At 44.4% G+C, this 25,280-nt stretch overlaps 1 protein-coding gene across 1 annotated transcript in view; it reads left to right on the forward strand.

Moving 5' to 3' along the window:
* The window catches only part of AKAIN1 (A-kinase anchor inhibitor 1), a gene marked incomplete at its 3' end in the record, with an annotated part of 32,748 nt that extends 8,781 nt beyond the window's left edge, over positions 1 to 23,967 (forward strand). Inside the window, 1 exon segment of the mRNA XM_034759436.1 lies at positions 23,283 to 23,967. Coding sequence (XP_034615327.1) covers positions 23,283 to 23,473 — 191 coding nt within the window.
* Positions 23,968 to 25,280: the final 1,313 nt, after the last annotated feature.

Consider the following 25,280-nt stretch of genomic DNA (forward strand, 5'->3'; position numbering starts at 1 on the left):
ATTTTTTTTTTTTTTCTACCTCTGTCTACAAGAGATCTTGGAGTCTTCTGCCTGAAGGAATAAGATGAGCCCATATTTCTTTCCTAGGGATGCACAAATGTGTGAGGCAGAAAGTGGTGCACTGTAGGCTACTTACAGTGGTGCTCTTTGTGAGATGCATCTTTAACATAGCAATACAACAAACTCTACCTTGCTTTTCTAAGGTCTGGTCTATACTACCCGCCTGAATCGGCGGGTAGAAATCGACCTCTCGGGGATCGATTTATCGCGTCCCAACGGGACGCGACAATCGATCCCCAAATCAGCGCTCTAACTCCACCAGCGGAGGTGGTAGTAAGCGCCGCCAACAAAAAGCAGCAGAAGTCGATTTTGCCGCCGTCCTCACAACGGGGTAAGTCTGCTGCAATACATCGAATTCAGCTACGCTATTCACGTAGCTGAATTTGCGTATCTTAAATCGACTCCCCGCTGTAGTGTAGATGTACCCTAATTCAGAGTAGCTGCTGAAAACATGAAATGGTTGCTATTGATTATTGCATCCATTCATAACTTGTCAGTGTGAAGGGGGTATGCATCTGTTAGCCCAAAAAAAGGCTTCCTGGTTATGATTTCCTCCCCCAATGCCCTGAAAACTGAGGTTTCCTGCCTTTGTCTGGAGAGTGACAAGTAGGACCCAAAGGAGTTCACAGAAAGGAAGCAGGACAGCTGCACCCAATTTCCAACAGCACTTGTAAAGAGGACAGTCTCCTAAAGGGGAGCTGCTGTTGTTCAGAGAACTACTCTTCACTGATTGAAGGAGTACTCCACATGTACATAATCTTGTTTGCTTTATTGTCAGTTGTGACCTTGCTTGTAAATAATCAGTCTGAATTACTGAGAGACCTCCTGAAGAGGCTTAATTTTCTGTGGGCTTTCTAAAATAACCAGGCCTCTTTCCCAAAAGTGTGCAGTGGTTTGTTTTTTTCCTTGTGTGCCAAAAGGGTAACCTCCTTTTACTGGATGGATTGGGGGTTGGAGGGAGGGAAGAACTCTCCTATAGTCAGGATTCAACTGTGCAATTTTCATTAGACTATGCATATATCATCTGAAAGTGACCCAGCTTGAAAGACCCCTAAACGGAATAATGGACAACAAATAAGATATGAATTTACCTTGTTATACAATAAGGGAAAATGACCCCAGGTAAATCTGCACTAGGAAAAATGTGTTTTTTAGCATGTTAGTTACCAAGTGGTAAAGTAAAATGAGACAATTTGTAGTTTTAATGTGTGTGAGTGGGTCAGAGTAAAGATTAGTAAGGAGCCTAAGGGTGCAGCTTGCAGTGCGGGCAGCTGAGAGGAGAAAAGAAAAGTCTCTTCACTTTTAGACTGAGCACATCTGATAAACAATTTGACAGACACACATGCTATTTTCAGAGTAGAACTGCCCTTTAATAATTAGGGATATTAAGCAGTTTATATATAAGAGCATTTCCATTCACATTTAGAAAAAGCTCATGTTTGTGTTCACTAAGCAAGATGACCAGGGGAGGTCTAGGCCAGTCAAGAATATTTTCACATTAATCCACCCATATCTCTGTATTCAAATGAGAAGCAATTGCTGTTTGCGGTTATCATGTTGGTAATTTGGATGCCAGGTATCTTTAACTGGACAGGAAGCCACATATATAGTTTGTAAGAGATTGGGGAGTGGGAACCAGGAGATCTTAGTTCTATTCCTGTTCTGTCACTGGCTTTGGTTAAGTCAGTTAACCTCACAGATTCTTTTTCCATCTAAATAAAGATAGGATAATTCCTACCCAACACAGATGTTGTTGTTATAAATCTTAATTAGTGTTTGTAAAGTTCTTAGAGATCTTCAGATGCAAATCACTATAAGAGTATAACACATTACATCAAATGACAAAATCTAATATTATCCACTATGCTCTTTGTTGGAGACCTTCCATTCATTTATAATTTAAATTTACAATGGTGCATATAAGACCTGATCCAATCACAGTGAAGTCAGTAGTCTTTCAGTAGGAATTGGATTGGGCCCACAGTGCTTTTCCACTCTAGAGAAGCTGTATACTCTGCTCAGGTCTTCCCTTCAGCAGATTTCTGAATTTGCTGCAGAGATTGTGCTCTTTGAGAGAGAGAGAGAGAGAGAGAGAGAGAGGTTCACCTGCAGCTTTAATTTATCCATTAAAGGAAATAACTGTAAAAATGGAAATTAAAATCTCCCTTTAGCTTTAGAAAAACGGGGCTCAGATGTTCTGTAAGAATCAGTGCTTTTTTTTTTTTTCTTCTCTCTGAACTCTGGCTGCAAGAAGCCTTTGTTTAGACTAGCCTTCAAATTTAGTTCCATAAAGCTTTCTCTTGGAGCTGAGTCTGCTTACCAGACTTGTGTATCAGCCATATTCTGAAGTCGCAACAAAATATTTTATCCTGATGTATTATCTCCAATAAAATGTATAGCACAAATATGAATAGTCTGTGTACTACAAGCTTTCTAATGGTTAAAATTGTTTAAAGTAAAGAACTAAAACAGCATCCAGCCCCTGCAGGTGAAGAATAAATATAGCTCCTTGCAGAACATATTTATTATAGATGATTAATTTGAATAGTCCATAATGACAGAATTCTGAATCTTTATTTTTGGTAAATTGTATAGTTGGCCTATTTAGAACTTGAACGTTCTTCTAGAATGTATTAAACTAAAACTTAATTTGCTTCTAGTTAATCTTATTGAAATAGTTGTGGGGACAAATTTAAGAATAGCAACAAATAGACTGGCTTAAAAATATTGTTTGAACTTGTGAATCCCTAATGCTAGTTTGATGCTTCATTTATAGTGAGCATATTTCAAACAGAACAAGAAAATTCAGTCTTTTTAATATACCTCTACCTCGATATAATGCTGTCCTCAGGAGCCAAAAAATCTTACTGCATTATAGGTGAAACTGTGTTTTATTGAACTTGCTTTGATCCACCAGAGTGCGCAGCCCCACCGCCCTGGAGCACTGCTTTACCGCATGATATCAAAATTGGTGTTATATCAAGGTAGCGGTGTATAGTGTTGATACAACTAACATAGCCACTGAAATTCCTGGGGATTTTTTCCTCTGCTTCTTGTAAAGTAGCAAAAAACCACCAGACAGAAGTCATGAAAGCTCTGCTGCGAGATTCTTGCTTGGATACTATATCTAGATACTTCTTAAAGATGTGAACAATGAATTAAGCATTAAATCAGAGCTTATGGGACAGGTTATACTCATCTCCCTGTTCTTTCTGAATTAGATTGTGACTCAGTGTGATCCATCGGCTCCTGATTGTTGCTGACAAAGTGATCTGTAGTAGCTCAGTGCTGGTTCCAGTGTCCTGGGTGGTGTATTGGAGGGACTGGAGGTTGTGCTAGGAGCTATGCTAGGTTCATAGATTATTATAAAGCCAGAATAGAGCACTGATCTCCTGTATAATACAAGCCTTAGGATGTCCATAAATTGTTTTAAGTAGAGCATATCTTTTAAAAAAAGATGACTGAGCTCTAAGTGTTCTAGTAAGAGAGAATGCTAAAATATCCCCTAAAACTAAGTTAGACTAATATGGAACTAGTCCTGAGGGCAATCTGTACCAAAAAATAAGATTCTGCAAATTTTATTTGTCAAATAAATGTGGAGACTCCAGCATGGTATTGAGGAGCACAGGCCACTGGCTGCACTGAGGTGGGAGATCCCAGTCTAGCTTCCCTCCCTCCCCCGGGGACACAGCCTCAGAGGTGAGGCCGAGCCAAACCATGACACAGTGCTAGGAGGGGCCCTGCCCCTTCATGCCAGGGGCACCAGGGGTGGGCAGGTAGGCTTAGCAAGGCAAAATCCAAGTGTAGAGGGATCCAGGAGTGGGTTCAAAGGGTTCTGTGTGGGACAATCTGGGTGCAGACAGCTCAGTGGGGGATCTGGGTATGGAGGGGAAACTGGACACACAGGTGCTTGGTGGGGGAGGGGGGGGTTCTGAGTGCAATGGTAATGGGACTCTGCAGGGTCCAGTGAAGATGGTTGGGGCTGGGGGGGGGGGATAGAGCTTGGCAGGGGGGTCTGGATGGTTTGTTGGGGTGGTGCAGGTCCAGGGGGACTGGGGCTTATCAGGTGGGTTCTGGGTGTGTGGCTTGGTGGGAGGATCTGGGTATGAAGGCTTCTGTACGCACAGGGGTTGGGTGGATGGGGGAGCAGCTCCCTGTAAAGGGATCCCTCCACCTGCAGCTGAGGAGCAATGGGTGCAGGAAGCAGGGGGAGGAGGGACTTTGCAGAGCTTCCTGTAGCCAGGGGAGAAATCTGGAGGCGGGTTTGACCCATTCCCCCGGATGCCATGCAGGGAAGAGGAAGTCCTGCCCTCATCAGCCTGGCCAGGACTAACAGCAGAGCCCAGCACAGGGTAGGAGCCACCAGCTGGGTCTTCCCCAGCTTTGCCTCCTGCCCCACAGTGATTTACCTCTCTGCCAGCTGCTCTGGGCAAGTGAAACATACTGCTGGGGAGGGTCGCATGACTGCTCTTGTGGCTTCCCTTTGCTTCCCCATCAGAAAGTCCTTTTTCTGCTGGGAAGCAAAGAAATCTGCAGAGGACATTGTGATGGGTTCCCCTCTCCCCACTTCAGGGATGCCACCTGATGTATTGGGGTAACACTGAGCCCACCTGTTCCAGCAGCCTGGGCTCCCTTGCCCTGCCTTGCCAAGCCAGGCCCTCAAGCCTCCTCTAGCACGCACACACACAGGTAGGGACACACCCACCTGCAGAAAGACAGACACCAAAATCAGTATTTCGTGGGAAGGCTTTCACCTAAGGAATTGCCCAGCACTCAAGTGCACTCCCCTTCTGGAGAGTAAACCCAAAATTGTATTGTCTTCTGCTGCACCGACAACTGTACAGTGTAAGCTAATTTAAATTTGCCCTCTCCTTCACTCTGGACAGAGATATGCACAGCTTTTTGCCCCCCCGCCCCCCCCGTTATGAATTACACAAACTGGTTTAAAAACAAAAAAGTTTATTAAGTACAAGAGGTAGATTTTAAGTAGAGTGACCAGATGTCCCTATTTTATAGGGACAGTCCTGATTTTTGGGTCTTTTTCTTATATAGGCTCCTATTACCCCCCCCTCCCCCTCCATCCCAATTTTTCACACTTGCTGTCTGGTCACCCTAATTTTAAGGGATAGCCAACAGATCAAAGCAGACTACCTTAGTAAATAAGCTCAATTTGCAGTTTTAACACACTAGGTAGGTTATAAATTAGCAAATTATAAGTTATAATAACTTATAAATTAGAACACTGTGATAAACTGGCTGGCTGACTCCTAAGGTACACGTTGCCTTGACTTTCCCCGGTTTTCATACACACGCTAATGAGCCTTCCAGCCTGGGACCATCACTTCCCACAGTTCAGTCCTTGCCCATCAGGAGTTTCCAGCTGTGGTGTTGCAGGGAGACTGAGGTCATTGTCCCCCCGATGTCATTGTCCCCCTTTTATATCCTCTTCCCACTTGCTTGAAAGCTCTTTTGCTGTGACCTGGGTCAAACAGTTCCCATTGTGTAGTGCTATCTCTGAGAGGTTTCTATTGTACACAGTTCCTGAGGTAATCCTTCTGCTTGTGTTCATTTCCTCAATAAGCCATTAACATTGTTTGTCCTTTTTACTGTTGTACCTGAAAGGCTGCTTGTGGGTGTCTTCAACCTCCTAACGTGTTTCAGTGTAACATACATACTGAAACTTCATATACAAAGATAACATGTACAATCCAGTGAGATATTAATGTCTAGCAGATCAAAACTTTTAGAATGATACCTCACAAGACATTCTCTGTACAAAGCATATCCTAATTACATGAAAGTGGTGAATATTGGTGTGTCAGACAAATTCTGCACCTGTGCAGTGGAGCAGAATTCCCCCAGGAGTATATGGAACCAATGAATGAACCTTATTCATTCACAGCTTTAGAGGCTGAAATACACATAAGAATCTGATTGTGCAACTGTTTAAGCATTTTTTATTCCCCTTCTCTTTCTGCTGTAGAATCAGCAGGGTATTGGCCTTAGACTTTTCACACTAGTCAGTCATGTCTCTCTATAACTCCAGAATAAAGAATAAGAGGCAATATTAGACACCACTAACTCCAATACCATGAAAGAGACATTTCAGTCACTTAAACATATACTTCTGTTAAGGTTACAACTTAATCCTATAATGTACAGCCAAGGTTTCTTGTCATACATCTAGATTCCAATGTGTCCAAAGCAGGCCCCTAATCCAGCACACAGTTCAGTGGAACTATTCATGCATAAAGTTAAGCATTTGCATAAGTGTTTGCAGTGTTGGGGTCCTGGTGACTGACTCATTCATTCTTAATATACAAGCAATGTGACCAATTAACTCCCTGATCTTGGACACCAAACAACCTCTCCCTTTAAATCTCTCTGTGAAATCCTCCTTATTTTGGTTGGGCTTCTAGGGCTGAAACTCTTCAACCAGTTTATAAAAGTAATTAGAAAATAAGCTTTTCATCATCTTATATTAAATTATATGCTAAAAACAAATCATGCTACACACATTACATACACAAAAATATGTAACCAAAGAAGAATCATCAGATGGAAGAAGATCTCTCTCCCAACTCCTACTGCCAACCTAAGCATGAGGAACTGACCTCAGCTTCCCACTTTGATATACTATACTGCCACATACCACCCACTCTAATTATTTGTATTATTATAGTGCTCAGAAACCCTGTCCCGGGGTGCCATTGCTGCTGCACCCCATCTCCAAGCATGCGCTGCCACTCCCAGTCAAGGACATCTATTCTTTTATAACAAAGGTTAAATAAACAGAACACAATCTTAAGTCAATATCTAGCCCCCAGGCTTCAGGGCCACCCCTCCCAGGGATCTCTACCACTCCAGCTCCTAGCAGCTTCCTACCCTCAGCCAGATCTGCTTTCAGCTTGGAGCAGCAGCCACAGGCTTGCTTCCCTGATACTCTGGATCCACCTTGTTCCAGGGACTCGCCACACGAGTTAGCGCTACTCTAGTATGGCCTTTGCTGCCCAGAGTTCAGCCTGTCTCAGTCTTTCATCGCCAGTTGCCTACTAGCAGCCCTTTATAGGCCCAGGGGTAGCCCGGACCTCTCTAATTAGCTGGATTAGGCTCACCTACTCCAGTCCAGGAGTGCTGGGCTCAGTCTATCCCTAGAGACCAGCTACCCTGTCATAACCCCATTCATGGACCAAGCCCCATTGTGCTAGGCACTGTACAAAGAACAAAAAGACTGTTCCTGCCCTAGAGACTTTACATTCTCATCTTACGAGTTAGGATGTCATCCCCCTGCTCAAGTACACATACTTGTGCTAGTTCTCATTGAGCTAGCACAACTATAAATACCAGTGCCGCTGTGGTAGCACAGACAGTGGCAGTGGAGGCCTCGATAGCCAGGCCAAGTACAAACCTGCCTGAAACCGGGGAGTTTCAGATGTACTTGGCACCTCTAAACTGTGCCTCTGCTGCCATTTCCCATGCTACTATGGCTACACTGCTATTTATAGTTGTGTGTGAGCTCCATGTATGGAAGCAGGGGAATTACACTCCTAGTTCACCGTGTAGATATAGCCTAAGTATAAGACAAGAGACAGCGGATGGACAGAGGAGTATAAGGAAACAATAAAATAATATTGGTCAGCATGATAGGCAGTGGTCTCAGAACGCCAGAAGCCTACAGTGTGTTAATATAGCAAAAATGAAGACAATATGTCCCTGAAGAATTTTTCCACTGGCACAAACCAAGAGGAAGATGTATGGGTTGTAAACTAAGGTCCTAATTCTGCAGTGAACTCCATATAGATGCAGGGATCCACCTGCACACAGTCTTAGACTTTTGGCCTTAGACTATCGTGACTGTTAACAATTACTTTATATTAGAAGCAACATCCTGTAACTTCTTCCATAGAGAAGAAATACATCTACTCCACTTATCTCTATCTTCAACTGTATTCTCTCCTCTCTGCCTCAATTAAAAGTGTGCCTAAAAAGAGGTTGTCGTAGTTCTTAGCTAATCATAGTCTCCTTTTCTCACACTTCCATCCTAATTTGAAATTTCATTAGGGCTTTTTAGTTGTGAACTTATAAATCTAATTTTAGTAACTTAATATATGATTGAGATTGATTTTCTAGATAGCAATATTTTTCCGATTTGCTGTATCCAGACTTTATCGGAGTAATTGTGTAAATAAAATCATAATTGTGTTGCTATATTGCAAATAAATAGCACAATACATTATATAACATCAATGAAAATGGAGATGCGTAAACAGGTTTATGTAAATCATTAGTCTTCCAATCCAGAACTGCATAGTTATAAATTAAATGGTACATTTTTAAGGATGGTGAATATACGCATAGGCGGTTTCAAAATGCAGATCTGGATCAAGATTCACTCAGACTTAGACGTATTTACATAAATTACAATTGTAGCCAAGTCAGAGAAATTAATCCCCATTCCTTCAATTAAAAGTTCTAAACTACTACCAAGAAATTTGCCAAAAAGAATGTGATTTTTAGCTTTAAATATGGGTAACTTGAAAGCTGTTTACACAAAAAGAATCTTGAATAAAGAACAGTTTCTAGTGTATGTTTGCTGAAATGAAACTACACTCATTGCTGCTACAAAGCAGAACTTAAGCTTTTGCCTCCAACTTCCTTTCTTCTTTGAACGCTTGGGATTTATGTAACCTGCTATATGTGCTCAGCCATTCTCCTCACATGCATGTGTGTTCATGCATAATATGTGCTACTAAAGATGAAGCCCCTGGCTCTACTTACTACAGCTGCTTTAGGGATCCTCAATGTTAGTGAGCAGTCACAACTTTTTTGGTGAAAAGGAAAAGGTGCCATTCATTTTATGAGCCTTCAGTGCAGCCCTATACTGTAAGAAGATATGATGGGGTGAATACAGACCCCATTGCTTGGCAGTGAGGAGTGATGTCTACTCAATTTTTCCTAGTCTAAGATCCCTCACAATCACTCCTCATTTACCATCCTGCCACTGCTCTCCTTTAATTCACCAGAAATGCTGCTTCTGTTTCCTGCTAAATACCTGATTCGGCTGCCACTTAAACCAATTTTATAACTTTGAAATTTCATTGACCTTAATGGAGCTACTTCTGATTTACCCCTGAGTAATAGCAGGCTCGTGTCTTTAATGGGTTAACTTCACAATAATATCCCACAACTTTGCGCATGGATATGTGGAGAGGAAATGAGTGATTCAGAGACTTACTGTAGCATGACTGACCGTTGCAAACTCACTTCCTGTGGCATACACACATTATTAAAGCTGGTCTGTAGCAAGCTGAAGGCAGAAAGTCTGAATGCAGGCCCACAGTATAGGGAGTGAGAGAGGGATTTGATTTCAAGTTCATTGTAGTAGTGTTGGCCGAGGTTCGGCCCTCAGCGAGGCTGTGGGGTATCCCATCGCCTCGCTACAGTCCGCCGTCCGTCCGGGTCCAGCGGCGGTCTGGGACAACAGGCACACAATTAGGGGCTCAGGCCCATAAGCAGGGGCTGAGCCAAGAGGTCGGAACCCAGGCCCTTAAGCAAGGGCTGAGGCAAAGTCTATAGCAGGCCAGGCCCTAGGTCAGGGCGGGGCAGCAAGCCAATAGTCAAGCAGGTACCCAGCCTCTCTAGGCCAGGGGGAAAAGGGGGAGTCTGCCACCCAAGGAGTGGGTGGCAGGGGGGACGCAGGCCCTCCCACTCCACTGCGTCCCAGCCCGGGGCCCTAGCAGCGGCAGAAACTCGCTGCTGTCAGTGGGGATCCTGGCCGCAACACACTGACATCGGCTCTGGCAGTGCAGCAGCCAGACTGGGGTCGGCTGCCCCCAGGCTACTTCCACACTCCCCCTCGTAGGGTACCTGGGCCATCTTAGTGTCGTCGGTGCTCTCCACCAGCATTGGCTCCTCTGGGTAGGTAGCGAAGAGCAGGCTCAGCTCCTCCTCGGGGTAGCTGGCACGGGGCAGGCTTGGCTGCTCTTCAGGGTAGCTGGCACGGGGCAGGCTTGGCCAGTCCTCCTCGAGGTAACCGGCACGGGGCAGGCTTGGCCAGTCCTCCTCGGGGTTCCGGGCGAGAGGTAGGCTCGACCGGCCCGGAGAGTCAGCAGATCGGTCGCGGCCTGTGGCTGTTTCCCAAGCGGGAGCTTGGCCACGGACATCTGCTCTCTCTGCCAGCCTGGGCTCCACTGAGCTCTGCAGGCGAGCTTTTATACTTCTGGGTCGGGGCCGTGCCCTCGGAGGGGCGGGCGCCGGACCTGGTGGCTCGGCCCACGTTGGTATTAGCGGAGGTTCGGCCCTCAGCGGGGCTGTGGGGTATCCCACCGCCTCACTACAGTCATGCAAGAAGACTCATGATGCTTCTGAGGGGGTGGAGCAGGTGCAGAGGGGTGTGTGTGTGTGTGTGTGTGTGTGTGTGTGTGTGAAGGTGACTATATGCACACTGGGTTGACACCTTTCTGCAAATCTTAATCTGTTTTTATAATCCTAGTTAATAACTCAGTTTCTCTGAAAGCAGTTCCTATGTGTACTCTGAAGCCAGGAAACACCACAGAGCATGTGAGATCTTCCACACAAGAGGTTCTTGATTTTAAATAACAACCATTCCATTGATTTGTGGATAAAAAGCCGTGGAATCTATTTATAATACTATATTTTCCCAAAATTATTAATAGTTTTTCTTTCATGGAGAGCAGCTTTGATCCCAGCCAAGAGTACTTCAAAAGCTTAGCTGTTGGTGTGCAGTGCCAGTTTTCGGTGAAACTGGAACTCTAAGTTTGAGATTGGTGACTCTTTGGGTACGTTTGCACTGCAGTTGGAAACATGCTTCGCAGCTTGTGTAGAAAGACAGGCTAGGTCTGCTTGAGATAGTGTGCTAAAAATAGCAGTGCATCAGGGATAGAACAACTGGCAGCTTGGCCAGCTGTCTGACTACAAACCCATCCAGACCCCCTGTGTCTGTACTCAGGTGGCTAGCCTGAGCCACACTACTCAAATGGAGCTAGCATATGTCTGTCTATTTCAGATGGGAAGCACGGTCCCACAGCAATGTAGATGTACCCTTATTAGTTTGAGGTTTTGTGAACCTCTCAAATTATTTTGGGGGGTGGGGTACAAAACTACTCACTCTGCAAACCATTTTCAATGTATTGCGTTTGCTGGAGTAAAAGTTAAGTTAAATGCAGTATCAGGAATTGAACAACTAGCTAAAGGGAAGCCTGTACTATTTATTGGTGATAATATAACCACTCCCTGCTCTGCAAAAACTTTTTTGTTGTTTTTTTACTTAATAGTCAGATAACTTAGAAATTTCTATTACGCAGATAGAGGAACTATAGTGATGGGTGCCAGTATAAGAACCTAGATTAAAATGTATGGATACCAAATCATCCCTTCCTACTCTTTGATACCCAGATCGGGATCTTAGTAATTAAACAAGGCTAGTTTCTGGACACAATGCTGTTACCTTACTATAGTCCCTCTGCTGAAAAATGCATTAGAGTTAGTTTTTTGGAAGTGGACCTGCTGCAAAACAAAACTCCTCAGCACCAGCCTATAACGATGCGGTTCTGGCGGGACCCAACTGAGAGTGCCAATTCAGGACAAATCGCTTAAAACAGGGCAGTTACAGCCCAAGGCTGGGTTTTTTCCACCTCTCACCCCACTGGCTAACCACAAGTCACACAAGCAATTCCCTTAGACACTCCAGTTTCTCAGTATCACCACCAGCACCACTCGTTATGGGGACAAATGGTTATGAAAACCAATACCCCATTAAAAGATGAAAAAAAGGTTCTCCTGATCCCAAAGGATCAAGCCCCAGACTCAGGTCAATATACAAATCAGATCTTACCCACAAATCACGCTGTTGCCAATCCTTTAGAATCTAAAATCTAAAGGTTTATTCATAAAAGGAAAAAGATAGAGATGAGAGTTAGAATTGGTTAAATGGAATCAATTACATACAGTAATGGCAAAGTTCTTGGTTCAGGCTTGTAGCAGTGATGAAATAAACTGCAGGTTCAAAATCAAGTCTCTGGAATACGTCCCCAGCTGGGATGGGTCATCAGTCCTTTGTTCTGAGCTTCAGTTTGTAGCAAAGTTCCTCCAGAGGTATGAAGCAGGATTTAAGACCAGATGGAGGAAAGGCATCAGCCTTTTATAGTCTTTTCCAGGTGTAAGAACACCTCTTTGTCCTTACTGTGGAAAATTACAGCAAAATGGAGTCTGGAGTCACATGGGCCAGCCCCTGCATACTTTGCTGAGTTGCAAGGCGTATTTGCCTTCTCTCAATGGGTCAATTGTATAGCTGATGGTCCTTAATGGGCCATCAAGCAGGCTAGGCAGAGCTAACACCAACTTGTCTGGGATGTCTACCAGAAGCATAGCATAAGTTTGAAATACAGACAGTATAGAGCCAATATTCATAACTTCAACTACAAAATTGATACACACATATAGACAGCATAATCATAACCAGCAAACCATAACCTTGTCTTGGACACCTCATTTGACCCCCTTTATACAAGATTTGGTGCCACTATAGGACTTTGGTGGCAACCATGTTCTATATGGTCCCAGATTATGTCAATCATGTCACACAGCCACAGCCTTTTCCTGCCCTCAAAGCACCCTGCCTGGTGCCATGGACCAAGCACCACTCTAAGAATGTATCCTTCCCCCCCAGCTCCCCCCCACACACACACACACGTGGCAGGGGACAGGATTTTCCCTTTGTAAAATAATTAGATCAAACATTCATGCAAATACTCACACAGCAATAGCGTGTGGGGTTTTAGTCAATTGCTTACTGTTACACATTTCCAAACTTCATAGGCTGATCCATTATGTAATGTCAGCATAGTAAATCAGTGATTTACTGGACACTTTAAAAACACTAAACAACAAATTAATCACATTGCATTATTCATGCTGCAGTCCGGAGTTCTGCAAAAATTCTATCATCACAGGCAAAAAAAAAAAAAAAAGTCACATTTTCATGGATTTGGGAAACATACCACACTTAATTGTTTGCCCATTGTTCATGGGGGTGGGGAGAACAAACTTCACAGGAAGAAAATTAATTCACATGTGGCTATTCACAGTGTGAAAAATGTCTGTGAAGCTCTGGTATTATTGTGGACAAGACCCTGATGCATCATCTTCAGAAATAAATTCAAGTTTAGATTTATATAATATAATCTAAATGCAGAAAATCAGAAAGAACTTGTGAAATAAACATGGAAGTACCCCTAGTTAAAGGGGGGAGGGGGAAGGAACAACATTCAACAGCATCATGCATGGTAACAGTATGTTTTGTTAGGAATAAAAACTGATTTGGTGGATGAAGCGAAGTTTTTTTGGACGTACATCAAGCTTCTAGAAATTTATATGAGATTGCATAAACCCTACTTTAATACATGTTGCTTTGTTTTCAATCTTATATTTATCCATTCTTCTTGATAAAATATCACCTTTAGGACACCAGCTGAAGTTGGATGACCTCTGACTGCCTTACAGGAGAACAAATTGGCTCTGTGATACATTAGTTCTTGGATAATAGAGAAATATTTTGCATTTTATTGTTAAATGACATTGAACTGCATCCAGAAAACACTTACTGTTTCAAATGCTTGGGAATGGAAGAAACTGAATAGAAGGGAGCGGATAGTGCCAAGAATTTAAGTGGTTCCATTGTGTCAATGTTTTCATCTAAAATCTGGCTTTCTAGGAGTTTGATTTAGTTTCTTTAACATGGGACCAAATGTTGTCAGCTCCGATACTAGGTATAAATTCTTTCAAAACTGTAAACCACATTCCTATTTTATATTTTGGCTAAAATCTATCTTAAAGTATGGTAATTTAAAAATAAAATTACATTAAGTTAATCATTACATTTCAAAATGACCTTGCTAAAACTAAACAACATCTGTCCTTGCAAAGTATTAGAGTTCACAAATTCCCTCTTTCTCATAAGGTTAGTAGTTTGGGTGGTGTCGTGCTTTTGATTTGGACATATAACACCAAGACTTTGCATTGTTTTCCATCAGGTGAGAACAGCATTTTGCTATTTACCCTGTCATAAGAATCTTAAATTTTATCTTGAAAGATTTGTAAAGTAAAGACTGGGAATTTCTCACAGCTCAGAATACTTCACACAGAACTTAATCTTCAGTGGACTCTGATTTACCCTAGTTATTATGTAAAGAGCTCCTCTCATGTGGCTTCAGAACAGAAAGCCAATTACATATCCTGATACCGAGGCACAACAAGGCCAATTAAGAATGAAATGAGCTCTCTCATTATGCAGAGTTTGCATTATGAGTAAGGCTACGTTTTAGTCACAGGTATTTTTAGTAAAAGTCATGGACAGGTCATGGCAGTAAACAAACATTCATAGCCCGTGACCTGTCCATGACTTGTACTATATACTCCTGACTACATCTTGGGGAGAGGGGTGGCCCGGGGGGTGCTGCAGGTGCTGGGGATGGGAGGCACATGGCCTGGAACTTGCACTGGTACTTGAGGGATGGGCATTGGTTGGGCTGGCAGGCTCCTTACCCAGCTCTGTGCCTCCCTGGAAGTGGCAACATTCCTAGGCAGAGGTGTGGCCATGCAGCTCTGTGCACTGCCTCCCTGAGCGCTGGCTCCGCAGCTCCCATTGGCCAGCAACTGTGGCCAATGGGAGCTGCGAGGGCGGTGCCTGCAGGCAGAGGCAGCGTGCAAGGTCCCCTGGGCACATCTTCCCCGAGGAGATGAGGGATGTTGCTGCTTCTGGGGAGCCCCCCCCAAGGTTAGCGCCACCCAGAGCCCTCACCCCCTCCCGCACCCCAACCACCAGCGCCCCACCCAATCTCCTGCAGCTGCTGGGGGGGAGGGGCAGTGACCGCTGCAGAAGTCACGGAGGTCATGGAATCTGTGACTTCCGTGGCAAACTCGCAGCCTTATGAGCACTCTCAGACAGATTTTCAAAAGCATTTAGGTGCCTAAAGGTGCAGATAGGTGGCTAATGGGATTTTCAAAAGCGCCTAGGGCCCCAATCCTCAAAAGGTATTTAGGCACCTGACTCCCATTGAAATCAAGTGTCTGGGTCCAAGCATCTATCTCTTGCTGTTGAAAACCCCATCTGCATTTCTACATGCCTAAAAATATCTGGCCCTGTGTCCTTAACTCTGAAATTTCTTTCCTTGGATCAAGACAAATCCTTAACATGATACAATGCTTTTCCTGTTGAATGATTATTCCTGACCGTAGCCCATCTACATTTACTTCACTGCAAACTTTTGGCCAGCTTCTCTGCTCATGTAAATCCTTGTAGTTCCATTGACTTCAGTGGTGCTGCACCAAGTTTACACCAGTTGAGGATCCTGACCCTCTGTTGCTACATTACTCCAATTCTTCTCTTGACTGTAACACTGTTGAAACAAGAATCAATAAGACAACTTTTCTTAAGTAAGCAATATGCACCTCTAGTTGTTGTTTTTTCAGTATCTGGGTAGTTCTTCAAGTGGTATTCCACTCAGATGTGTTCATGCCTGGTGCACTGAAAGCCAGAGACTTCCCCCCACAGCATTACTCATCGGGGCATGGCGCACACCCTGTTCCTCTCCATGGACTTTCCCAAGGCCATATAAGGGCAGGGCCCTCAGTCAGCAGCTACCGCTCTTCGGCCACCCTGCTCTGAAGGCAGCTGCACAGAAATAAGAGTGGCATGGTATGGTATTCCCACCCTTACTACTGTGCTACTGCTGGTGCAGTGCTGCCTTCAGAGCCAGGTGCCCAGCCAACAGCCGCTGCTCTCTGGCCACCCAGCTCCCAAGTCAGTGCAGAAGTAAGGGTGGCAATACCATGACCTAAGTTCCTGTAAGCTGCGCAGCTGGGGGAGGGGTGGCCCAAACGCAGTCATGGCTGGACCTGCTGTGGCCGTGGCGCCTGGCCCCTGGCCACAACTCAGCCATGGACCTGCTGCAGCCAGGGCATCCCTCGCCTGGCTCGAACCCAGCCCAGACCTGCCACGGCCAGGGGAGGGGCGCCTATCCCGCAGCCCCAGCCCCAGAGCTGACACAGTGGGAGAGGCGCCTCTTCCCCCCCAGCCCAGGTGCTGCTGTGGGGAGCGAGAGCTGGGGAGGGGAGTCCTCTCTCCCCACTGTAGCCCTGGAGCACCATCCTGCACCCTAAACCTCTCATCCTTGGCCCCACCCCAGACCCCACACCCCCAGCCGGAGCCCTCACCCCCTGTACCCCAACCCTCTGCCCCGCCCCAGAGCCCCTCATCCCTGGCCCCACCCCAGAGCCCTCACCCCCAGCCAGAACCTTCACAACCCAACCCTCTGCCCCAGCCCTGAGCCCCCAACCACACTCCGAACCCCTCAGCCCCACCCCCGCCACGTGAATTTTTTTATATGCACCAATATGGAGGTGATGTGTGACACATCACTTCTATATTGGTGCACATAACAAAATTCATTCCACACATGTGTGGGAAAAATTAGAGGGAACACATCCCTCGTCTCGCGCTGCTTCCCGCAGCCCCCATTGGCCTGGAGCGGCGAACCGCGGCCAGTGGGAACCGTGATCGGCCGAACCTGCCGACGTGGAAGATAAACAAACCGGCCCGGCCCGCCAAAGGTTGCCGATCCCTGGTATAGGGTAAAAGCACACAAAAGACCAGATTTCACAGTGGGAGACCAGATTTCACAGGTCCGTGACACATTTTTCAGCTGTGAATTTGGTAGGGCCCTAACTATGAGGCCTGCCTCAGCACCAGGGCCTTCGTCAGATCATTTGGCCAGCAATCCTCAGGCATCCTCTACCTCTGCGGTAATTCTGGAAGACCCCTAGAAGGGAAAGGGGTCGTTCACCTTCTCCTGGGGTTCCCCATAAGAGGACCCATAAAATAGATCAGAGTCAATAGACCTTGAAGAGAAATTCATCATCCTTTTCATCCATAACAGGCACTAAGCGACATCAAGACCCAGGTACCCAGGGCCATCAACTTGTGTCTCCCCAGTAGTGAGGCAGGAGGATCCTGGTACTATAATATTGACTCCAGAACCATCCGAGAGACAGCCATTGAGTTCGGTACCTAGGAACACTGTGGCAGTGCCATCCCTTTCAGTAACCTTTTGCCCTGCAATCCTTTATGGCAGCAGCAGATCTGCTGTGTCTCTCTGTGCCTGCATCTCTGTTTACACAAGAGGTGAGTTCTACACTGGTACCCATAGTGATTCTATGTCCATCACATCCTTTGACTTCGGGACCCACTTTACAAATGCTTATGGCCCCAGTACCGATGAAGAAACAGGCACTATCTATGGTCTTTGTGCCTGTGGGGCTGGTACAATTGCCCCCTCTGTCCTCGGTGCCTGCTACACTTCTGACCTTGATACCTATTTGCTTACTTACTTGGTACCTAGTTGCTTTTTGGAGTGGGGACTAGCTCCATCAGGCTCATCAGTACCAGCAGTATGCTCCTTCCTGGTCCTGGACCCATTCATACAGCCATCCCAGGACACCCTTACAGTAACTGATGGTACCTCCCCTTCATTGGTCAATACACAAATTGGGATATCCAGTGGTCCCACTGAGGTGGGCTCCACCAATGCCCATGAACTACTCTGAGGACTCATCAAATTCTGAGTTGGAGTCCAGCTCTCATTCATCTCAGTCTCAATGAAAGGGGTCAGGCAAATCATCCAAGCATTAGGTAGGGGACAAAAATTGGTACCGAGAGCACAGCCACTCTTATAGGAAGGGCAGACCATCCTGGTCCAATATGTACTGGCCTACTGTGCTATAGCCCTTCCCACAATGGCCTTCAGGGGACGGATGGGGTGGACTGTCTACCTCAGGTCAGGACCTCAGCACTTGTCCAAGGATAGATTCCCCCTCCCGTCCAGTTGTGAGGCAGACCAATCTCCTGAGCCACCTTTGATGCAGATACAGAAGGATACCCATCCTCCTGAACCACTTCTTGTGGGTGAGCCCTTGCCAGATGATCAACCTTTGCCTCAAGAGGCAACATTGGCCCCCACAATTCTGGCTTTGCCCTCTCTGAATGACTCAGTGGTACTGACTTCCTCTTCTCCAGTCCCAGAGAATTTTAAATTCTACCAAGACTTACTTAGGAGAATGGCTATAGCCCTGGGCATTGAACCTGAACTGATATAGGAAAAATACCCACAAGTTATTGGACATCCTCCAAGCATTTACACTGGGAAAGGTAGTTCTCCTGATTAATGATGCCTTTCTGCATCTGGAAAAAACCTTGTGACTCACATCAGCATCTCTAACTCTGACAATGATGTCCCTTCTCAGGGGTTCTTGTGTTTTTACTTCCACCCAGCATTGAACTCCCTAGTTGTCACAGTTGTTAATAAGAGATCGCTGCAGGGGAAATTGCAATTGCCCCCCTCTCCCCCGGCCCAAATAAAGAGTGTAAGAGACTAGATGCATTAGGAGGAGAGATTTATACTACTGCCTCCCTCCAGATGAGAATAGTAAACCAGCAAGCCCTCCTGGTGAAACATGATTTTCTAATTAGCAGGTGATGTCAAAGTTCCTGGACAAATTGCTGGACAATACAAAGGAAGAGTTCAGGGCCGTCTTAATGATAGCAAAGACTTCACCCTAGTCTGCCCTAGACATTTCAGATGCTTCCTCCAGGGCTGTGGCCTCTGCAATTATAATGAGAAAGGTTATGTAAATCCTGGATAGTGCTGGACATTCAGCAGTCTATTGAGGACTTCCATTTTGACTGTCAATATTTGTTTTCAGACAACACAAATGAGGTGTTGCACTCTTAAGACTCACACATTCTGGGGGTGGGAGGCAGTGTGTGTCCTACACCTGGCCACCAAGAAACGCCAATATAAGCCTCCTCAATAATATTCTCAATGATATCAGAGGCAACCCTTTTATCCCCCAAAGCATTATGGCTCTCCTAGGAAGAGACAGACGCCTCAGAAGAGGAGAACATCCAGTTCCAGTCTAACCAATTGTATTGCCCTCAACCTGCTGTAGGGAAACAACTTTTTTCATGAATTCTTCAAGACCAGCCATGCAACCACCAGTGATCTACCCATCCCTTCTCCCTGCCCCCAACCACCCATTTGGAACAGATTTTCCTCACTTCGGAGACCATAATCTTGGACAAGTGGATCCTAAGTACTAAGGGACTGGGATATTTGATCCAGTTCTTATTCATCCCCCTTCCCCAATCCCCTTTCAGGGACCAATTTCACAAGTCTGTGCTCCTTCAAGAAGTTCAGTCTCCACTCACTGTAAGGGCTATAGAGAAAGTTTCCCTGCAGTTTCAAGGACAGGGCTTCTATTCCCATTATTTCCTTATTGCCAAGTCCAAAAGAGGACTGAGACCTATTTTGGACCTTAAGATTCTCAACAAGTTCCTCAAGCAACTGAGATACCACATGTTTACCCTTGCTTTTATCCTCCCCTCGCTAGATAGCAACAGTTGGTTTACTGCTTTTGATCTTTGAAATACATATTTTCTCTGTGGTGGTCTTACCCAATCACTGGAAATTCCTCAGCTTTCTGGTGAGGGGTGGGGGGAACCGCCATTGCCAGGACATGGTAATTCCATTTTGCCTGTCTTCGGTTTCTCGTGTATTCACCACATGTTCGGTGGTAGTGGCGGCCTTCTTAAGGAAGAATGGTATGCACATCTTCCCTTACCTGGATGATTGGCTGGTACAAGGTTCTTCACAGGATCAGGTTTGGGGCCACATCAGGTTAATCATCTGCTTTTTCAGTCATCTAGGACTCCTTCTGAACAAGGAAAACTCTATATTTATTCCAACTCAGAGGCTCAAGTTCATTGGGACCCTACTGAATTCTATGAATTTGACTACTTTTCTTCCTCACAGATTTTAAATGATTCGTGACTTGTGCAAGTCCCTCAGATCTCATCTGTTGACCACAGCTCGGACTTGCCTGAGATTGCTTGGCCACATAGCCTCATGGTTGAAGTCTGTCTATCACCCAGACACAACCTGAACAGGTCGGTGTCATAGGCTGGGATGTAGGTGGTCAGACCAGTGGTGGTCAGGCCTAATGATTGCTGCAAGAGTCAGGAGCCAGGAATCAGAGGTGTAGTCAGAGCCAGAGGTCAAACCAAGGGTCAGAGCTGGAGTCAGGAATCAAGCCAAGGGTCAGAGCCAAAGTCAATAGGTAGGGCAGAGAAGTAGGGATCTGGAACAAGGCAGGAATCAGGGGAATAGGACAGGAAGGCAGAAATCAGGAATAAGGTAGGGCTCAGGAGTGAAGTGAGAGAATCCAACATAGCAGTCAGCCATGGATTTACCTAGTTGCTCAGACTACTTCCTGTGCCGCCTTCTGGCTTAAATAATGTGTTCTTCTGGCTTAAAAAGCTCCCGCCTGCATTAATATGTTCCCTGGAGTGGTGAATGACCCCAGACAATGCATGTGTAGGCATTCCCTTTTCTCACCCAACCTCAGATGTGACAACTGTAATCAATACCTCTCTAATAGGCTGGGGTGCTCACAAACTCAAGTGCTTTGGTTGGAGGAAGAGTCCAATCTGCATATCAGATTGTCCTTGGGCTCTGAGTTATTCGCAGAGCATCTTGAGTCTGCCTTTCTCATATTAGGGGGCTTGTTGGGCCAAACTTGGACCAACAATACCTTTGCATTGTACTATCTGAATAAGAGGGGGTAGGGCTTGCTCCACTCAGCTTTGTCAAGAAGACATGAGCTTTTGGGAGTTTTGCAACACAGAGGACATCACTCCTGTAGTGGCATATTTACCTGACATTCAGAATCAGTTGGCTGATTTCCTCCACAGATGATTCTTCCACAACTACAAGTAGTCTCTCAAGAACAGCATGCTGAAGTCCATCTTCTGAACATGGGGTGTTCCCTTAGTCAATCTGTTCACTGCAAAAGACAATAGGAAGAATCATCCATTTTGTTCTCAAGTGGGCCACAGTCCAGACTTTCTCACCGACGCCTTCTTGTTGGTATGGAAACTGGATCTAATGTATGCTTTTCCCTGATCCTCCAGTCATTCACAAAGAAACAAGTCAGGTTAATCCTCGTAGACTTGGCATGGCTCAGGCCATGCTGATTCTCAGACTTCGGTCTCTCCATTTAATTTCCTCACCCTCGGCCTCTCCTCCAGGACCTAGTGCCACAGCAGTACGATCACAAACTGCATCCAGACCTCAAGAGCCTTCACCTCACTGCATGGCTTGTGAGTGACTAGACAAAGAGGAGAAGTCATGTTCCTTGGCAGTTCAAGAGGTCCTGCTTAACAGTAGAAAGCAGTCAACAAGGACAACTTACATGGCTAAGTAGAAAAGGTCTTCCATATGGCCCCCTAGTTATGAGCTACAACCTTCAGAGGCAAGGATCCAGAGCATCTTAGAGTACCATCTTAATTTGAAATCTTCAGCCCTTTCCATGAGTTCCCTGAGAGTTCACCTTGCAGCAATCTTAGCTATCTATCCCCCTGTCCCAGGGGCTTGGTATTCTCCAGGTTGCCAGGACTAGATTTCACAAGGGAGTGATGTGCCTTTTTCCACCTATTAGGAATGTGATGCTGACCTGGGACCTTAACTTTGTGTTGGCAGCTCTTAGGAGCCTGCTTTTGAGTATTTGCTTACTTTTGGCCCAAACAGAAGACCATATCCCTCATAGCCATTACATCAGCCAAATGAGTATCTGAACTGCAAGCTTTGACAATGAGCCATGCTTACACAATATTTTTCAAGGACAAGATAGTCTTGAGGCCACATCCAAAGTTTTTAACCAAACTCATGTCCATTTTTTATTTAAATCAGACATTAGAACTTCTGGTTTTCTTTCCTAAGCCACATTCTAATAATGATGAGGAATTTCCAAATATCTTAGATGTTAGGTGAGTGTTTGCCTTCTAATTGGACAGGACCAAAACTTTCAGACAATCACTTTGTCTTTTTGTGTCCTCTCCAGATTGTATGAAAGGGCAAGTAATCTCAATGCAGATGATTTCAAGATAGATCCTGGATCATGACAGCATATTGGATAGCTGACACTCCTTCTCCAAACTCTCAGCCCATTCTACAGGGGCTCCACCTTCATCAGTTGATTTCCTAAGAGCTGTTCCTATATTGGACATTTGTAGGACTACCATGTGGTCCTCACTATACACATTCATGCATCACTATGCTGTCATAGCTGCATCAGGACCAGATGAAAATTTTGGCAAATTAATATTATAGTCATTGTTTAACTAGACTCCAAGCATGTCCTGGGGGGGAGTCACCTGAGTGGAATGAACATCTGCAAACATTCGAAGAAAAAATAATTACTTGCCCGTTCTGTAACTGTTGTTCTTTTTTAGATGTGGGTGCAGATGTGTATTCCATGACCCACCCTCCATCCCCTGTTCCCTGGAGTGGGGATTAGGGTAGCAGCACCCTTACATAGACTCAGAAGGGGCCACGCGGAGACCTGGGGTGTATACACTGTCCCGACAGTGACAGGTACTGCTGCAGGGGAAAAAAGTCTCCAACTCTTGGTGCACTGGCCACAAACACACCTGAGTGGAATACACATCTGCACCCTCATGAGCAGCACTTACAGAACAGGTAAGTAACTTTTTTATGCAAATATATTTGCAGGTGTAGAGTGTTACAGATTAATCAATTTACACTTAAAATCATTCAGATTCTGAAGCCAATGGAAATTTTGACACAGATGTCAGCAGGACTTGGGTTTGATGCTTTTTTTTTATTATTATTAAAGGTAAACAAACTGTTAGACGCATAGTCTTTCTTTATATAGCAGTAAAGGAGAAAGTGTCCGATATGCTAAGTCTTATATCCTCATCCAAGAGCATAGCCCAAGTAAATTGTTGCCCAGGAGGGTTGGTGGAAGGCTTCTCTCCTCTCAACCTACCAAGTAAACAGGTAGCCATTCCATATCTGAGTAGCGCTTCTATCTGACCCACACCCCCTCCTCCATTCAGGTGGTGGATTTATGCAGGAACAAGCCATCCCTCTTCATTCTTGCCGAAGGCTGTGTTGACTCTGATAATGTTGTAGACAGATCCACCTTTCTAGATCACCTCCTGTTATAGCATGTGTCTTATTTAATCTTTACCTTTACAATTTACTAACAGAATTTTTCTGTATTACATTTAATGTGTTTTAAATAGCAAAAATACTTAAATTCCTTTTTTACAAACTTTTTTTTTGTAGGTGAGAAATCTGGAAATGAACAAGAAGAAGTTGCGCTGCAGAATGCCAGCAAACAGATTGTGCAAACTGCCATCCTGCAGGCCGTTCAGCAAGTCTCTCAGGAGAGCCAACAAAAGGAGAAGAGAGTAAACAGCAGTGTGAGTCTGCAGTTAGAAAGAGGGGAATTAACCAAGAAGCATGAAAAGAAGTAAAAGAGTGAACTACTTGTTTTGGTCCTCCAGTTGGCAGTATCTCCAGCTTTCCTCTTAGTATGAGCTGTGTTGCCAGTGCAATGTTACTACGTAAAGCAAACCAAAGTATAATCAGCACCTAGACATAGAGTAAAGCTGCAATAGTCCTCAATTGAGAAATATTAAGTGCATTAGGTGACTAACTTCATATTTATGCAGTGCCTCTTAAACATAATGAACAAAAATACTATAGCTATAAAATAGTTTCAAGCACAATCTCTTCTTAAGGGATGGTTTTATATGCAAAAGCTTATTGCTAGTGCACTTCTGTATGAATCTTATGTGCATCATTTGTGTTTGTTCAATTGGCAGATATCTCCACTGAGTTACAGATTTTACTAGGGATTGGCTATGTCAATGAAACAATATATTGTAGCGTGTAGGAGATGCGCTTTCAGGCTCCTTGAAACACGAGTTTGTGTTTTATTTGGATAGAATGTGGGATGTACAAAATAGTTTCATGCACAAATCTCTTTTCGTTCTTTTACAGTCTCTTTACAAAGTACATTATCTATGACTATATAGTTCACTCCTTATGCTGCAGATGATGTAAATGTCCGGTACATTTCTAATCTTTTGCACAAAAATCATTTGTGAGCCTCAAAGATTCCTTTAATTTTGCCAATAATAAAAGAAAAGAACCCAGGGTATTATACTGCTGCCTAATTCTTCCTCCAGTTCTGCAAATTCATGTATGCTTAGATTTATAATAACTAATAGAATTCAAATAGCTAAAATATGTAAAGCTTTTGAATTTATGAAAATTCAGGAGGTTGAAAATACACTATGAATTAATTTTGGGATAGAAGACATTTGTTTCCCAATTGCTGGGTCTAAAATTACTTCAACTATTTGCAGTTTTAATATAGATTGACATTATATACATGTACACTAAAGTAACACTTAAAAATGCCCTTAAATGCTAATAATAGAAGGTGCATGATGTCTACATGAAAGCCAAACTAATTCAATGTGAACTTTTTCACTTTATGTTCAGCTGTTGAATTGTAGGTTGCATTCTGATCCCAGTGGAGTGAAGATCCATGTACACCAGGCAAGAAATGATCTTGCCTTTGCCTCAAATGAATTTCTGTAATACTGGCCACAATGAGCACAAGCTGTAGCACATCTAGAAATATTTCACTAGGGGAAAGCAGATGCAGCATCAGGAGTCTGAAGAGGGAGACAAACTTTCCTAAATGCATTTGCTTCTCAATGAGACATTTCTCAGAGTATTCTTTTGGTTTATAGATTAATTGGCTATTACTTGGTGCATCCTATTGCTAGTACTAAACTACCGCCAGTGCTAAACTTCAGGGTTCTTTCTCATGGGCTGAGGTTTAACTCTGTAATAACTACCCATCCTCTAATGTTCTGCTTTGTTCTATTAGCTCCAATTGATCAATGCTGATTTACACCAGATAATGATCTGGCCCAGTCCAAATCCAAATAATAAAACCAGTTTTTCTTAACCCTTAAATGATGGAAAGCTGAACTGCAATGAAACATCCTCCGTTTACTCACATAGTTCTTAGTTTTAGTGAAATTCATTAAATAAATCAAGGACAGACAAAAACTAAGAGAAGGAAGAAGCTGTTGGGTTGTTGTCTTTTATGGTCCTATGACAGATGGCTGATAGGAGGTATCAACCTTGAGCGGAGAGATGGCTCCTGTCTAAATAACCAGCATATTGCTAGTTTCTCTGGAGGTCTAGAAAAGTAGATCAAGAGCAAGGTCCAATTCTGAGTCTGGCGGGCAGGAAAGGTCA

Source organism: Trachemys scripta, chromosome 2 (assembly GCF_013100865.1).
Source record: "Trachemys scripta elegans isolate TJP31775 chromosome 2, CAS_Tse_1.0, whole genome shotgun sequence".
NCBI lineage: Eukaryota > Metazoa > Chordata > Testudines > Emydidae > Trachemys > Trachemys scripta.